Here is a 17,144-nt window from a genome sequence, read left to right as displayed (position 1 = left end):
AACAAATTTGACTTTTTCCACTTTTTTTTTTTTTTTGTCTTTTTCCTTTTTATTGGTACCAGGGATTGAACTCACGACTGCCTGCTTGCAAGGCAGGCACTTATGCGGCTGAGCTAAATCCCCAGCCCCTTTTTTTCATTTTTGAGATAGGGTCTAGCTCTACAGTTCAGGCTGGCCTTGAACTCACAGTGATTCTCCTGCCTCAGCCTCCCAAGTGCTGGAATTATAAGCACCACCCCAGCTTTCCATCATTTTCAAAGACATAGTGGTTTCCAAACAAAACTAGTGCTGTTTTCAAATGAATAAATTGCACATGAAATATATGTAACAATTCACATAAAACTGGCATACTCATGAACTGAAACAAAGATAACTGTGTGTGTGGTTCCTTCCCATAGAAATATAGTGAGGGCTCTGCTCACACTAGTAATAATTGGTTTTATTCAAAGATAAAGCTGATAACTGATAGGTGATCAGTCAAGTTTGAGTATAAGTGCTTGTCAGACCACTGCACAGTATACAGGAAAACTGAGTAGGGCAAACCTGTGGCACGCATTCTACAACAGGCTGTATCAAGGAAAGCTCTGAAAGGTTCCATCACTGCTTTAGGGGCCAGGAGACCGTGCTTTGGACAGCTAGTGAGTTCCTTAACCCTCTGCCTCCTTTTTGCTGTTGTTTATGGCTATGTGCCTCTGTTTCCTCATCTTGAAGCGCAAGTAATTTTTTTTTAAAGACTAGAAAATGAACCCTAAACCTTTGCTTTGAGCTGCATTCTCATAGCCGACCCCAATTTTACTTTGAGACGGGGTCTCACTAAGCTGCCAGGCTTGGCTTGAACTTGCAACTCTCCTGCCTCAGCCTCCCACAGTGCCAGGTTACGTCCTGCTTCTCAAGCACTTAAGTCTTAAGTTCTCAGCTTGCTTCATGTAAGTGAAGGCACAGTGGAAACCTTGGGAAACCCTGCACTCACTACCACCATGTTTTCCACAAATGGAAGTGGCAATGCTTTACATTTTTTGCACATCTAACTTCTGATTTAATAAAAATCACTTCAAGTCTGTAAAAATAAATAAATAAAAATGCCTCTAACATGTATTTGAGTCGCATCCAACATAGATAACCAAGCCAGCAGCATCTTCACAACAGTTTTCAGAACATCTGCTGCCTACACATCACAGATTTTAGGAAAAGTGGCCTAACTTTGGAAAGGGCTTTGACATTTTTAGGATTCTTGAGTGAAGCGGCAGTTTCCTGCATATGTAACTGAGACCCGCAGCACAGGAAAACAGGCCAGTTCTTACCTCCCGTGTAGAGAAAAGAGCCAGACAGTCCTCCAAAGTAGATGAGAGCCAAGTGCTCCAATTTCAGAGAGGACAGACAGTACAGGCAAGCAGCACAGACGCAGCCCAAGGTGTAAAGGAAGACTCCGAACCGAACAACGTCCTGGGGCTCCAAGATTCGGTCCACCAGCGTCCTGTCATCACTCTTCTTGTGGTCAATGCCCTTAGAAAAGTCATAGTAAGTGTTGACCAAATTGCCGGCCCCGTGCACAGCCAGGACAGCGACGGCACAACCCACCAGCAGCCTAGGATCCAGGACGCCCTGGGATCTGTACGCCAAGGCGCTGCCCAGGGCTACGGGGGTGAGCGAGGCACTGAAGCTCCAGGGCCTCAGGGCCAGCACGTAGGAAGCGCATTTTTGCCTGCGGGAGCGCTGGGGAGGCCTGTCGGACTCCGGCCAGTCATTCCCCAGCGAATTCATGTCACCGACCTTGGCTGTCTCTCCCGCCTGGATGTTAATCCTCTCCCCGGCTGACTGCAAAGCAGCCATGGAACCCGCACGTGGCGAAAGTCTGTTCTAAAAGCGAGCCACTCACAGAGACCGCCCCGAAGCAAGGATAGGCTGGGCGGCGGGGCCTGACCTTTCTTAGGTTCCACCCCAGGGCAGGGCTAGGGAGGCGGTGGGGACCGGAACCGCACCTAGCCAGCCTCACACCTCCAGAGGCCCGGCGGCGCCGCCCCAACAGCCCGGCACCTGGGTGGGGAGTGAATGAAAACCGCCTCCACTCCCAGCCCCACGCTAGAATTCAATACTCAAGCTCGGCCACCTCCCACAGGCTGCCATATTGTGCGCCGGCCTCAGGAGGCCGCCCGGAAACACAGGCTACGGCGAGGGCAGGGCCGCACCCAGCACTGCCTGAGGGAGAGGCGGGGCCAGGGGCGGGACTTTTGGTGAGGGGCGGGACCTCGTGGGCGTGGTCACGCATCAGGACCCCGCCCCTGGACCTAGGGCTTCAGCCCCAGCGCTGTGCAGCTTCTCAGAGTCTTCTTGGGAAAAGCTTTATTTAGCATACCAACAAGAACCCTAAGGCGGGGTTCTTTGCGATTTACCAGGCACAAGATTATCATTAATTTTATGCGTGGGTGCCTGTGTGTGTGTGTGTGTGTGTGTGTGTGTGTGTGTGTGTGCGTGTGCGCGTTCCTGGGATCTGTATGCACTGAGTACATCCCCAGTCTTTTTTTCTTTTCTGAGACAAAATCTTTCGAAGTTGCCCAGGCTTGGCTCCAGTTTGCAATCCTCCTGCCTCAGCTTTCCAGGGTGCTGGGATTGCAGCATGCATCCATCACTAGCAGCTAGAATTCACTAATTTATTCACGTAGCAATTAGTTATTGAGCCCTTTCTGTGTGCAGAGACTACTCAGATGATGTCTGTTGTATCTGCTGTGGAAATACAGATGCTGCTGGACTTGTTTTGGGAAGGTTACTCCAATAAATCCACCCTACAGTGAATATATTGTGCCTCAAAGTGCATTAATATATGTAGCCTCCTGAGTTTAGCTTTGCCTGTGTTTAACGCTCAGAGCAAGTAGGGCAAAATCATCCAACCCAAAGCCTATTTTACCATAAAGTGTTGAATGGCTCATGTAACTTACAGTGCTGTGAAAGTGAAAAACAAAATGATCGTGTGGGTTGTGCACCAACACAAAGCTTAAAAATCATAAATTCAACTGTCCAAATAAGAGGGCTGGTTGTACCCTACAAAGATGTGCTCTTGGTGGGGCTGGGGATTTAGCTCAGTGGCATAAGCGCCTACCTTGGAAGCAGGCGATCTTGAGTTCGATCCCCGGTACCAATAAAAAGGAAAAAGACCAAAAAAAAAAAAAAAATGTGCTCTTGGCTTCCTAACTTTTCATTCAGTGACACCTGTCAGTAGCTGGAAATCTGCCATGATGGGATAAATATTTATAGCCTTCAAATCAGCAAATGCTCTAGTGCTGTCTGGATTTGAGATGATGGCAAAGAAAATGTTAATAATTGGGATGAAACTAAAGGTGCATCAGCTCAGGACATTGTTAATAGCGCTAAGCATTTGCAGGAATCCTTTCTCCAGGCTTGGGAAGTTATTAGTTCAGCAAATTTGTTGTTCATGGTATTAACAAAATAGCCAAGTCCTATATCCTTTGATTGTTTCACTTCGCTCTTGATTAACATAAAAGAAAATAACAACCAACATTTGGGTCTGAACTGCACTCATTGGCCAAGTGCAGTCATACTAAGACCACATAATACAAATGCATACTGTAAGAATCAGCTCTATACAATTCTATTTACAATAAAGAGTATTATATATTATTATTTATAAAGAGTCCATTAACAGAGGGCTGGGAATAGAAATTATGGCTCAATTACGTGATGAAATACTGTGTAGCTATCACAAAAACAAAAGAACAAGGAAGCTCTCTGTATAGGAATATAGAAAGACCTCCAAATTACGTTAAATTTTTTAAAATGCAGAACAATATATGTAGTATAACAAAAAGGAAAATAAAAATATTTTTTATATTCGCTTTTATTTACATAGAGAAGCACTAGAGATACACATGAAACAAAATAAGTAGTGAAGGGATAGGAGTGAATAAATATAATGCCCTTGAGACTTGGATAATGAATATACTACTTTTTGGACGGGGGCGTACCAGGTGTCTGACCTAGGCAAGTGCTCTACCACTGAGTTATAACTTTAGGCTTAGAAAAATTTTAATGATTAACGATATAAATGTTAGAGGTGGTGACCCATGCCTGTAATCCCAGCACTCAGAGAGGCTGAAGCAGCAGGATCATCAGCTGGAGCCCAGCCTGGGCAATTTGGTAAGACTGTCTCAAAATAAAAAATAAAAAAGGGCTGCGACTGTATATCAGTGCCAAGGCCCTGAGTTCAGTCCCCAATACCACAGAATAGAGCTGGAGACACAGATATTGAAGCTGTAATTTATCAAAACTTTGCCTCAAAATAAATGGCCTAAGAGGCCCTGCCGGCTGGGGAGAGGCAGCAAGGAAGCCGTTCAGCCTCCTGTGTGCCAGCAGAGGCCAGGCTGGCCAGGGAGAAGCAGCAAGGAAGCCACATCCTCCCCAAAGAACCGGACATGACACAGGCTGACAGCTATTAACTGAAGTAGGGAAGCAACCTGACATTTACCTTGTTTGACTGACTCTGCAGGCCTGGGCCCAGCAGTCTGAGCGACTAGTCAGACGATAACAGTATGCAATGTAGTAACAATTGCAAATTTCCCACTGTCCTATCACTGTTTTATTTTACTGTTCTGTTTTACTCCCTTAAAAAGAAATAAAAATAGGGCCAGGTACTTAGCTGAGTGGCTCAAGCCCTTGACTGTTAAGTGTGAGGTTGTGAGTTTGATCCCAGGTACCAATAAATAAATACATATAAATGCCCCGAGATATAGTTCACACCTTTCAATCCCCATTACTGCAAAGCAAACTCTTGAAGTATGTTGTTAGGCACTACCAATTATTATGAGGTCTCTCTAAATTGGTAGTTTAAACCTGTAAAATTTTAACTCATTGTTTTTATTGTATTAGTAACCAATGACAATATTTAAAGAAAAATGTCTTTCTAAAATCTCATATTTTGTGCATTTAAATAGATGATAAATGTATAAATATTTTAAAGGGTTATACTTATGTTGTACACTTGTATTTTTTAAAGTTTTCAACTTTTTAACAAATTGCAAATCTTTTCTTAAATATTCTTTTATTTCTTAAATATTCCCTTACATTATCGTTACTACTGGCTACATATGCTTCCTTAATAAGACCACATCATATTTTATTCAGATTCCTAATGCAAGATTTAGGAGTGTCCAATGTTTATTGTTTGCAGTTATTATAACAGTTGCGCTGTAGTAAAAACAGAGACATAACTAAATTCTATTTTGCTATTCATTTTCTGGAAGATTTTTTTTAAAGATGCTGCTTTGAAATGTTTTATTTATAAGTAGCTCTTTTATTTAAAATACAGCGATGGTTTCTCGAAAAATGAGCTCCTGAGCTAATTTTGGGGAAGGCTACCCATTTTCAGATGCAAATAGAAATAATTTCAGATGCAAAATTAAAATCACGGACCACTGCTGCACACTTTCTCAGCAACAATTAGAAGGTGCCAGCGAGGCCTAGACCGCGGTCGAATCACAGCAGGCGCAAAAAACCTACGCTCACCGTTCCTGGTCTCAATTCTGGGTACCCAGACAGCGGACCGCCCAGATGCTGCGGGGAATCATAGTGGCGTAGCACCGGATGTGTGCGTGGAAGTGACTGAAGTCAACTCACGACCGATTGGGTCTCCCTAATGGACGCAAGCCTTATTTCGCCTGCCACTGGCCGCGTGGTTTGTCTATTTGAACAGTCCCCGCCTTCTGGAGAAGCCGGGTCCCAAAGCTTCACTTCTCCTTCACTACTATTGGTCTGTCCTCCAGTCCATCTTTTTAGTACGTCCAGTGATTGGTCCTCAGGTCTCGGAGCCCGCCCTATCTCCCGCCCGGCTTAGAGGACAGCGGGGAAAGCGGGCGGTGGGGCCGGGGCCCTGAAGCGGTGGTAAAGGCGCTGGCTGCGGCAGCTGAGGCGTTGGCCGAAGCCGCACGGTGAGTCTAGGAGCTGGCACCGACCCCTCCAAGGCGGCGGAATGTCCAGACTCACGGGCAGCCTGGTCCGTGGTGGGAGGACCCCGGGGAAGCCGCCAGTCTGGAACGTGGTGTCCCCGCGGTACCGGTCCCACGACCTGGGCGCCGATGAGCCCGCGACGCCCACTCGAGAGGTGACGCCCACCTCCCGCGAGCGCAGGGGCCCGCCCAGGCCTTCAGCTGGCCGTGCGACCTAGGTACCTTAAAGGCCAGCCCCTCGGCGCCCGAACTGCTGTGGCGCCTTGGGGTCTCCCGTCCCCGTCACAGTCACCCCTTCCTTTATCTGGGCCACCTAGTAATAGTGGACCCGTCTCGAAGGCGCCACACTGGGCGGCGCTCCACCTTGGGACCTCGCAGAGACCCAGTGCCTGGGGCTGAGCTCGCTTCCATCCTTGGGGTTCGCTTTCTCTGCCTGTCCCACGCCCACGGCCCTGGTTTGAGCCACCCAGCTTTAACTTCCTTAAGCTGTTAGCAACTCCCTCAGGATATTTGGTTTCCAGTGGTTGCATTGAATTCAGCCTGAAGGAGATAGGTGGCCTGTTTCGGCCTCCTTCTGTCCTACGCACACACAAACACACACACAGGCACACGGAGTTTTCCTACGGGAATCTCTGGTTTCCTCTTCCTAAGAGGCATTTCCCTTTCGTGTTTTTCTCAGCACTGGAGTATTTAAAACTTTTCTAACCAGTTATTCCTTGGTTTAATGCCACTGTCACGAATTCATTCATAAAAAAGAGTTTTGGGAAGTTGGTTTTTTAGTGTGTTCTGAACATACTCGCAGTGTGAGTTGAACCCTTTTATGGCCACTTTATGGTGGTTGTCTCTATTCCTGTTTCCTGTGTATCTTAGGCTCATTGAGGAAAGGAATAATACACAGGAAGTTCATGATCTCAGGAACGAAGTGATCTCTTTGTAGCTCATATTTGAAGTACAGGCACCCCTTAATATCTGTGGAAGACTTGTTTCAGGACTCTAGCTGGGCATTGAGGCATATGCCTGTGATCCTGACACTTGGGTGGCTGAGCCAGGAGGATCACTGCCAGTTTGAGGCCAACCTGGGATGCATAGCAAGTTGAAGGCCTGCCTGAACTATGCAGGAAGACCTTGTCTCAGAAAACTAACCACCCCCCCACCCCCCCACCCCCGCAAAATCCAGGTCTTGCCTCCTATACCAAAACCTGCAGATGCTTAAATTCCTCATGTAAATTGGCTATAAAACTTGGATATAACCTACAAAGGTCTTCTTGTGTCCTTTCAGTCATCTCTAGATTATTTGTGATACTTAATACAATGTAAATATTATGTAAGTAGTTACTGTATTGTTTAGCAAATAATGATGAGTCTGTATATGTTCAGTATAAAGATTTTTTCCCTCAAAATATTTTCTTTCAACAGTTGTACAGAAGCCACAGATATGGAGGACTGATTATATTAATATTCAAAAAAGCTGTACTGCCCAGAACAGTAACTAGCAGCCGCATGTTCCTGTCGACTATTTTAAGTGTGACTTGTCTATCTGAGATTGCTGTAGATATAAAATGCACACTAGCTGGGGGTGGTAATGCATGTCCAAAATCCCAGTTACCTGAAAGATTGAGGCCCTGGGTTCAATCCCCAGTACTGTGCCCCTAAAAGACAATATATCAGTTTTTTAAATGATATATGTAGAATGATCTTTTGAATATATTGGATTCAATAAGATATATTAATTTCCTCTTTTAAAATCTTTTTATGGTTTTTTGAGACAGGTTTCTTGCTCTATGTTCCAGACTGGGCTTGAACTCACTATGTAGCCCAGGCTGCCATCAAACTCACTGCAATCCTCCTGCCTCAGCCTCTTGAATGCTGGGATTATAGGCATGCACCACCATACCTGACTTTTTATCTTCTTGAATATGGCTATGAGCAAATTTAAAATTATATCAGTGGTTTATATTATATGTCTAGATTACACAATGCTGAAGAATAAAAACCTCCCCCTTTAAGTCGAGCTCCTCAAGGAAAGGAACAGTCTTAATCATTTTAATTCTCTCCCTACTTTCCTACCTCTGGTGCCTGGCATAGCTGTTACATACTGGTAGTTACAGTAATTAATAGCTAGCAGTGATTGAGAACTTACCTGTACCCCATACTATATAAACATTTTCAAACTTACATCAGTTCATTTCAACCTCACCTCAGTCCACAGGTTACTGGGATCCTCCTGTTGTAGTTGAGGAAGGTAAGGATTTTTAATTTTCTTGCTCACAGTATGCAACTGTGGAATATTAAAACCTGAGCAATCTAGCTTCACAGCCCACAGTTTGACTCTCTAGCTCTCTGACTGTTTTCAATATCAGTCATCATTGAATGAATCTAGACTTCCTGTGACTTCCCAGTGAGATTGCTCAGCTTGACTGAGATGAGTGGAGATCCATGTGTGTTGAAGATCCAGGGCTGTAAATGTATCGCAGTAATGTTTTACCCAAAATACTAAACAGAGCTTCTCTCCAAAAGAACCTCAGGGCAAGATGCTGGGAACAGGACCCGCCGCTGCCACCACAGCTGCCGCCACCTCCAGCAACGTGAGCGTCCTGCAGCAGTTTGCCAGTGGTCTGAAGAGCCGGAATGAGGAGACCAGGGCCAAAGCTGCAAAGGAGCTCCAGCACTATGTCACCATGGAGCTTCGCGAGGTGCTTACGTGATCTGGGGCTAGCCACTGGGGGACGTCTGAGCTAACTGTGCCATATCTGGTTTACATTCCTTTGGACAGCTAAATGAGGGCTTGATTTTTAGAATGCACACATCTTCTCATGTCTGTAGAAGGCATAGGTTGCTTTGCAGTGGCTGTGCATTTCTGTTTTGTTTCTCATCTTTGTGGTCACATTTTAGGAGTTAGCATAGTCTCAGCTGTTCTCTTAATTTTTTCCTTTTCATCTCCACTGTGCGCCAGCCCCCCAGTTTTTTCTGTCTGATAACAGTCATGGGGTTGTGTTTGGAGGATTGGTGTCTGGAGACCTTCTAAATAGTAGACTTAAGGGAGAGACACTGGCCTGTCCATCCTTGTGTCCCTGGTCCTAGGAAAAGCCTGAGACAGCACTTTGTCTGCTCTGGAGTAGAGTTAGTAAGTACTGTAGTTGTTAAGTGGCTGTGTTGTGAGCTCTGCTGCTGTACACTTTGGAATTATGGAAACAGGCAGTAGCTTTGTCTTTGATTGGAGCTATACCTGCTGCCTCTCGATTCCTAATCCTGAGGTGCCTCCCGCCCCCCGCCACTGCCACCACCAGCAAGGAGCCATTAGAAATCGTCCTGAGTGTGTCTCTTTTGCAGATGAGTCAAGAGGAGTCTACTCGATTCTATGATCAGCTGAACCATCACATTTTTGAATTGGTTTCTAGCTCCGATGCCAATGAGAGGAAAGGTGGCATCTTGGCCATCGGTAAGGACGATCTCAGGTAACCATAACAACTAGGAATAAAGGGCCACACCGTCATATCTATTGTGTCCCTTATCTGCCTCTTACAAGTCCATCTTTGTTTCAAGACTCTTCAGGAGGCTGGGGATTTAGCTCAGGCCTGTAAGCACCTGCCTGTAAGCACAAAGTTGTGAATTTGATCCCTGGCACCAAAAACCAAGAAAACAAAAAAAAGACTCATCAGAAGGACTGGGGATTTAGCTCAGCAGCACAGCACCTGCCTGGCAAGCGCAAGGTCCTGAGTGTGATTCTCGGTATGCATGAGTGTGATTCTTGGTGTACGTGTGCGCGCACATGAAAGAATCCTCGGGAGCCGGTAGCTCTCAGTGCATTTGTTCTGATGTGAGTCAGCAGCAGTCCTGGGTTAAAGGCATAACAGGCCATGCGTGCTCATGCATGCCTGCAATCCCAGCGCTCTGAGAGGCTGTGGCAGGTGGACTACAAGTTTGAACCCAACTTGGGCCACTTAGTGACCTAGCAACGTAAAAAATGGGCTGGGAATGTAGCTCATTGCAAAGTCACCAATACTAAAAAAAAAAAAAAAAAAAAAAAAAGTAAAACAATTATTTTTAGACGTGGAAACTGAGTCTTAGAGCCATTAAGTGACTTTTTAGAGGCAGACAGTTTTCCAGAGCTAAGTAGCTGCTTTCTTTCCGATACTCTACATTCCATTTTGCAGGCTGTGGTTCCGAAGTAGAGCAGGGTTTGGCATCGCGGGGCTTGCATGTGGGCTGGTGGAATTGGGGACAGTTTGTAAATGTCATTTTCAGCTCCTAAATACTACTCATAAATGCACTGTGAATTTAACCCAAGTATGCTTTCTTTTTTTTTTTCTTTTGTAGGGAAAACACAGCTATGTAAACTAAAGTGAGGTGATTTTGCTTTATGCAGGTTTCTGACATATCTATTGATTAAACTGAGAAGCATGTCAGGCATGGTGGTACATTCCTGGAATCCGAGCTCTCAGGAAGGAATTGGGGGATTACTGTGAATTTGGCCCCAGCCTGGGCTACCTAGTGAGACCCTGTCTCAAAAGGAAAGAAAAAGGGGCTGGGGATTTAGCTCAGCGGCTTAAGCACCTGCCTTGTAGGCAGGGAGTTGTGAGTTCGATCCCTGGTACCGATTTAAAAAAAGAAAAGTAACTTGATTATGTGGAGAAGTAGGCAAAGTAGAACAGAAGTGTCATTGCCAGGCTCTCATTCAAGACACCTTCCTGGCCGCCGCGTGTGCCGTCCTCATCTTCCGCCTCTCTCTTGCAGCCAGCCTCATAGGAGTAGAAGGTGGGAATGCCACACGTATCGGCAGGTTTGCCAACTACCTTCGTAACCTGCTCCCCTCCAATGACCCAGTTGTCATGGAAATGGCATCCAAGGCCATTGGGCGTCTTGCCATGGCAGGGGACACTTTCACTGCTGAATACGTGGAGTTTGAGGTGAAGCGAGCCCTGGAGTGGCTGGGTGCTGACCGCAACGAAGGCCGGAGACACGCAGCCGTGAGTGCCAGCAGGGAGCCTGGTGCTGTGCTGGGGTCCCCCTTCTTCCTTCCGGGGCTTGTCCCTGTCAGATGCTGGTCTGGGGGGCCAGGGTTCCGGGCTGTGAGCTGGGATAGGGTCTCTGTAAGGGAGAGGATTTAGGAGCGGGACAGGAGGGCGTGGAGACATGAGCTCAAGCTGGGTGTGGTGGTGCGCACCTGTAATCCCAGCACTCGGAGGCTGAAGCAGAGTTACTGTGAGTTCGATCGAGGCTGTTCTGGGCCACATAGTGAGTTCAACAGCAGCCTAAACTACACAGTGAGACCCTGCCTCAGACAAACAGTAAAGAAGAAAAAGAAGCGCCGCTGATGCTTTATAGTCCGCTGCCCCTGCAGGAGGCGCTATGGGGAGGAGGAAGCAGCACTCGGGCTCTGGGTTGAGTCTTGGCTTTGCCACTTACAGCTCTTTAACTTGGCAGTCTCCAGCTTTTAGCGTCTTCCTCTGTGAAATGAAAATAACAAGATTGAATGTTAAATGTGTTTCTGCACTCCAGAAACACGCATAGAACACAAGCTATCTTTTAGGCCTGGTTCTCGGCTGCAGTGTAGTGGCACAGAACGCATCAGACAGGTCTGCCCTTCCACCTTCGCTGCTGTGTACATAGCCTAGCGTGCTGCACACCCAGATGTGTGATCTGGCCCCGGGCTGTCTGAGATAGACAGGCGAGGAGCCTTCCTCCTCCTCCTGTGCGGCTGCTGTGGGATGACAGGAATCTGCCCTCCTGAGAGAAGAAACCTTGTTCTTACTGTGCCTGTCTCTCCCAGGTCCTGGTCCTCCGCGAGCTGGCCATCAGTGTCCCCACCTTCTTCTTCCAGCAAGTGCAACCCTTCTTTGACAACATTTTTGTGGCCGTGTGGGACCCCAAGCAGGCCATCCGGGAGGGAGCTGTGGCCGCTCTTCGCGCCTGTCTGATTCTCACCACCCAGCGGGAGCCCAAGGAGATGCAGAAGCCCCAGTGGTACCGGGTGAGGACCTGGCTCCCTCCCCACTGCCAGCAGCGCACATTTGCTTAGAGAATCCCTTGGTCTAAAGGGTAGCAGCAATCCCTGGCTCCAGAGGCTTAGTGTCATGTTGGTTTTGGCCTTCACTAATTTTTTTACATGTTTGGTATGAATCAGCGGTTACTTTATTGCATTTGGTTAAAGATCTGTTGATAGCTCACCGTTGTTCCATGTATCACTAAGAGGGAGAAATGTCCCTTAAACTGTGAGCCAGTACTTTCTTATTAACAAGTCACAGATGTCTGCTTTCAGAGGTGTTAGAACGTGAAAAAATAGATGTCTCAGAATCAGTAAAATACAGTCAGTACTGATTTAGCATCCTGAGTCCTGTGCGGATGGCTGCTGCTTGCGGAACTCAGGAATGAGGTGTGTGTCCTAATGGGAGCCTGGAATACTGGGATGAGAGACCTGGGTTCTCTTCCGGCCACGTGGTGTTAGACAAGTCACTTAATTCTTTCAGCCTGTCCTGTCTAGCTAATGAGTAGAGATGGTGGTGATATCTGCCTGACGGGCTTGTTGTGAGAGCTGCAGGGGAACTGAACAGGAGGGCTCGGTAGCATTGTTAAAGCTGCCCAGGAGACCAAGCAGGCACCGTGACGCCTCAGAACCCGGGGTGGGCAGGCTCGGCCCGTGTTCTCTCTCGCCTTGACCGCGGGTAATCAGGGCACTCTGTCTCTCGGCACAGCACACCTTTGAAGAAGCAGAGAAAGGGTTTGACGAGACCTTGGCCAAAGAGAAGGGCATGAATCGGGATGATCGCATCCACGGCGCCTTGCTGATCCTCAACGAGCTGGTCCGCATCAGCAGCATGGAGGGAGAGGTGAGAAGCCACGGAGGGAGCCCAGGCCCGCAGGTGCCCTCGGAGCAGGCATGGAGGGATCCTGTCCCGTGGTGTTGCTAGTGTGCAGGGGGAAACGGACAGGAAACAAGTCAGCAGGTGGCAACGGTTCCCGGAAGGAAATAAAACAAGGAAAAATATTGGGGGTGTTTGGGGTAGAGGTGGGTAGATGGAGAGTCAGGGCAGGACCCCTTGAGGTGGCGCCACTGAGTGAGACCCATGTGACCCAAGGGGCTGCCTTGTGGCTAACCAGGGCTGAGTACTAGGCAGAGGCTCTGGGTGGAAGAGAGCTTTACACGCTGAACTGGAGAGAGGAGAGCTGTAGCTGCGGCACTCGGCCAGGGGGAGGGGGAGAGGGCGAGTGAACAGGCCTCGGGGGTTCCCAGTGAACCCCAGTGTTCACTCCGACTGCAGGGCCAAGCACCAGAGCTGCACACGCAGGGGACTGGTGTGGCGTCCTGTGTTTCCAACAGCCAGGGCTGCTGGGGGACAGCTCATGGCGAGGTGGGAGTGGGTGTGAGGACTGAGGTTCTGTTAGCTTGCGAAGGTGAAGGAGATGGTCTGGGAGAGAAGCCGGGAGCTGAGCATGCAATGCGCCTCTGACCTTGAGGGAACAAGAGAGGGAAGTGACACTGGGTGGCAGCATCCTCGTGCATGGTGCCAAGCTGTCAGCAGCAGCCAGGCCTCCGGGCAGCGGGGCTCTGGTTCCAGGTGGCATTGTCATAGTTGCCGCAGGAAGCTATAGCACTAGTCTAGGCGGGCACAGTGGTGGCTTCACTGGGGTGGCAGTGCAGGGTCTGAGATGGCTGATTCAGAATGCCTGAGAGGCCGAGCTCCACCTGTGAGACCTCTGCGAGGACCCCTGAGTGTGGCATTTCTTCCCAGGTCATCTTCTGCTTGAACAGATGCAGCACTCGTTGCTCAGGGCTGTGCTCTGGAGGTGGGGCAGTGCACCCAACATGGAGAGGCATTTGTCCCCGTTGCTCCTGCTCTGTACACTGTGTGCCTCGGGCAGGTGACTACCCCGTTAGCCACACTTTTCTCCCTTTTCATAGGGCCCTCTCCCACCTTGTTGGGCTGTTAGGGGTCTCCTAAATGTATATGAAGTGCCCAGCTCAGCACTGTCTGCCTGGTGAGCGTCCTGTAAGCTGCCATGCTCAGAAGTTTCTTCCCTGAGACTGAAATGGTGCTTTCCGCTGTAGCCCAGGCAGCTTTGTTTCCTCCCAGTAAGACAGGATGACCTCACCTAACACCGTAGCATATCAGATTTAAGTGAAGTAGTTTGGGGCTGGGGATTTAGCTCAGCGGCATAAGTGCCTGTCTTGCAAGCAGGCAGTGAGTTCGATCCCTGGTACCGATAAAAAGGAAAAAGACAAAAATAAAAAAAAAAGTGAAGTAGTTCTCAGAAAGGTGCTTCTTTAATCATGAGGACCTACTCAAACGTAAAAATTATAATTTCATGATGTGTTCATTCATTCTCCAAATGAGCACCTACTGTGCATCTGGAACATGTTCTGTGAGCCAGACTAAGGCAGCACTGAACAAAGCAGGTCCCATGTTGGCAGGCGGAGGCGACCCGTACTCAAATAAGGAAAAACCTGTTGTGATCAGTGATACAGTGAACAGCGCCGTGAAGACCAGCAGGGCAGGGCAGGGCAGGGCAGGGCCGGGGCACAGCATGTGTGCAGACAAGCATTGAGCACAGGCGTGACGGGATAGGCAGGAAGCCACCCCAGTGCCTGGGGAAGAGCGTGCTATGGGGCTGATACAGCCGGGTCACAGGCCCGCGGATTTGCCGATGGGTGGGAAGTGAGAGGCGAGAAGGGGCAGTGAGGATGTTTGGTCTGAGTGCCAGAAGGATGCAGTTGCCATGTGCTAGGAGAGAAAGGCTGACATGGAGGAGGCAGGTTTGGAGGCGAGGTCAGGATTTGGTTGTGAACATGTGTTTTGGTTTTTTTTTTGCTTTCATTGAGACAGGGTCTCACTATGCAGTTCAGGCTGGCCTTGAACTCATCTTGTAGCCCAAGCTGGCCTTGAACTTGCAGTAGTTCTCCTGCCTCAGCCCCCCGAGTGCTGGTATTTCAAATGTGCACCACCACACCTGGCTAAAACGTTAGGTTTGAGCTGCTTGTTCAATGTATGAGTTGGCTGGCAACAGGGTCACAGATTTAGGAGTCACTAGCAGATAGATGTTGTTTCAAGTCACAAAACTGGTTTAGAATCAAAGCAGTCAGTGTGGTGGGGGAAAAGCTGGCTCTGTGAGTCTGGGGTCAGGACATGAAGAGGAGCCGAGGGAGATGAGAAGAAGCAGCCAGAGGCTGGGGTCGAGAAGGCCGCGAATGAAAGGGTCTCCAGGGGGAGCAGAGAGCAGCGGGGTGCAACACTGAATGTGTCCCATGAGATGAGGGCAGAAACTTTGGATTTAGCGGCCGAAAGCCATTGGTAACATTGGTGAGACTGGTGGGCAGGACTTCCTGAAAAATGTACGTGTGTGTCAACAAATGTTTGGGGGGCTGGGGGTTTAGCTCAGGGGCGTAAGTGCCTGCTCGGCAAATGCAAGGTTGTGAGTTGGATCCCCAGCATCAAAAAAACACCAAAAAACAAAACAAAAAAACCCACCCAAATGTTTGGAAGCTTAGAAGACTGTTTCAGGCTTTTCTTAGTGGGAAGATGGGTTATTAAGCCGTCCTTGGGAAAAGGGTGACACAGTTCTCCAGGCAGCTTGCCCTCCTGTGGGCTAGGGTTCTGAGATAAGATAGAGACCAGGATTTCCCTAACACGATGATGCTGGCACGGGGCTGCCACCCCCTCGTGCCATGGTCTTAGGTCTATAGACACCTGGCAGGGAGGCCGGAGCTCCCGGCAGCTGCAGCCCCCATGCAGCTTCCTCATTGTTCAGTGGGGGTGCTCTCCTGCCCGCTGTAGAACAAAACCAGGTCCCCTGCCAGGCTGGGGACCAGTAGACCTCAAGGTGAAGCACAGTAGTGTTCTGTACACTCTGCAGTGCCCTGGCCGAATGTTAGCTGGAAGTAAAGTTGATTTTATTTTTTTTTCCCCTCCTTCCTCCCGTGTAGCGTCTGAGAGAAGAAATGGAAGAGATCACGCAGCAGCAGCTGGTGCACGACAAGTACTGCAAGGACCTCATGGGCTTCGGGACGAAGCCTCGCCACATCACCCCCTTCACCAGTTTCCAGGCCGTGCAGCCCCAGCAGTCCAACGCCCTGGTGGGGCTGCTGGGGTACAGCTCGCACCAGGGCCTCATGGGATTCGGGGCTTCCCCCAGCCCAGCCAAGCCCACCCTGGTGGAGAGCCGGTGTTGCCGGGACCTGATGGAGGAGAAGTTTGACCAGGTGAATGCCAGCGTCCCTCCACCCGCCCTGGGCTCCCCACTTGGGTTCCTCTGCCAACCCGTTCTCCTTCCTCCCCCAGGTGTGCCAGTGGGTGCTGAAATGCAGGAACAGCAAGAACTCGCTGATCCAAATGACAATCCTTAATTTGTTGCCCCGCCTGGCCGCATTCCGACCTTCCGCCTTCACAGGTGAGGATGTCTGAGGAAAATCCAGGACACTGTGTCTCACACTGCGAGGACCGCACGTGCAGGGTCTGGATTCTTTGCAGTGTGCGTAGTTTTCAGTTAACATCTGAGGTGTCAGACAGGACACGCAGAGTGGGAAGGGAGGGGGGCAGGTCCAGGCCAAGCACAGTGTGTGTGGCAGTGAATGGGTACATAGGTGGAGACCCGAGGAGGGCAGTTTCAGGCAGAGCCTGTGCAACAGCAGCCTGCGGGGCAGTGACCTTTCTGCCGCCGCCACTGTGACCGCCCAGCTGCCTCGCCACCAGTAGGAAGGGAGGCCTGGTGTTCCAGAGGCAGACTGTGCTGTGGACTCCCATGTTCTCGCCTGTCCTCAGTGGCAGTGGGAATTACAGCTGTGGAATCTGGCCCAGTCAGCTGCCTGCTTCCCCATGACCAGGCCTAGATTGCTCCGGCTGCAAATGTTCTCTGCAACATTGCAGTGTAGAAGGGTGTTGGCATCAGATCTAGGGTGAGTCCTCCCTGAGTCCTTAATTGCAAGGTTTCGGACACGTTATTTGCTCTTCCTTGGCCCCCACTTTGTGACTTGTAAAATTACAATTACAGTCCCTGCCTGTCCAATGCATGGCATGATTGTCTGAGTTCCTACTCTAGTGCGTGGCAGAGTGGGCACCAATATGTGGAAACCATTCTTGCATTATTAGTGCCTCCTGGAGCTTCTTCAAGCCTATTGTGGAAATGAGGTAGAAGCGTGCGTTATATCCAGTTGTCTGTTCATATTTAATGTCTTCTTGTCGCACTCGGTGAGTGTGG

At 49.1% G+C, this 17,144-nt stretch overlaps 2 protein-coding genes across 7 annotated transcripts in view; one reads left to right on the top strand and one right to left on the bottom strand.

Moving 5' to 3' along the window:
- Ubiad1 (UbiA prenyltransferase domain containing 1) overlaps nt 1–2,169 on the bottom strand; it is an 82,589-nt gene extending 80,420 nt beyond the window's left edge. For 3 of the 4 annotated variants that reach the window (XR_010042939.1, XR_010042940.1, XM_003471430.5), the window contains exon 1: nt 1,302–2,163. Coding sequence is in view for 2 of the 4 variants with exons in the window: in XM_003471430.5 (XP_003471478.1) it covers nt 1,302–1,830 (529 nt within the window). In the remaining 2 variants the exon portion in view is untranslated. Of the gene's footprint in view, nt 1–1,301 lie in introns of all 4 variants that reach the window. The other variant, XM_023565751.2, reaches the window with a different exon arrangement.
- Nucleotides 2,170–5,813: 3,644 nt separating this feature from the next.
- Nucleotides 5,814–17,144, top strand: part of Mtor (mechanistic target of rapamycin kinase) — a 108,257-nt gene continuing 96,926 nt past the window's right edge. For 2 of the 3 annotated variants that reach the window (XM_063235511.1, XM_023565752.2), the window contains exons 1-9: nt 5,842–5,936; nt 8,157–8,196; nt 8,472–8,647; nt 9,285–9,393; nt 10,689–10,921; nt 11,725–11,925; nt 12,647–12,781; nt 15,874–16,149; nt 16,229–16,337. In XM_063235511.1, coding sequence (XP_063091581.1) covers nt 8,486–8,647; nt 9,285–9,393; nt 10,689–10,921; nt 11,725–11,925; nt 12,647–12,781; nt 15,874–16,149; nt 16,229–16,337 — 1,225 coding nt within the window. In that variant the 5' untranslated portion in view covers nt 5,842–5,936; nt 8,157–8,196; nt 8,472–8,485. Of the gene's footprint in view, nt 5,937–8,156; nt 8,197–8,471; nt 8,648–9,284; nt 9,394–10,688; nt 10,922–11,724; nt 11,926–12,646; nt 12,782–15,873; nt 16,150–16,228; nt 16,338–17,144 lie in introns of all 3 variants that reach the window. The other variant, XM_003471204.5, reaches the window with a different exon arrangement.

This window comes from Cavia porcellus, unplaced genomic scaffold (assembly GCF_034190915.1).
Source record: "Cavia porcellus strain 051 isolate PalLab524CR breed Dunkin Hartley unplaced genomic scaffold, mCavPor4.1 scaffold_25, whole genome shotgun sequence".
Taxonomy (NCBI): Eukaryota; Metazoa; Chordata; class Mammalia; order Rodentia; family Caviidae; genus Cavia; species Cavia porcellus.
The sequence above is the reverse complement of the archived record's forward strand: the minus strand, read 5'-3'. Positions and strand labels throughout refer to the sequence as shown.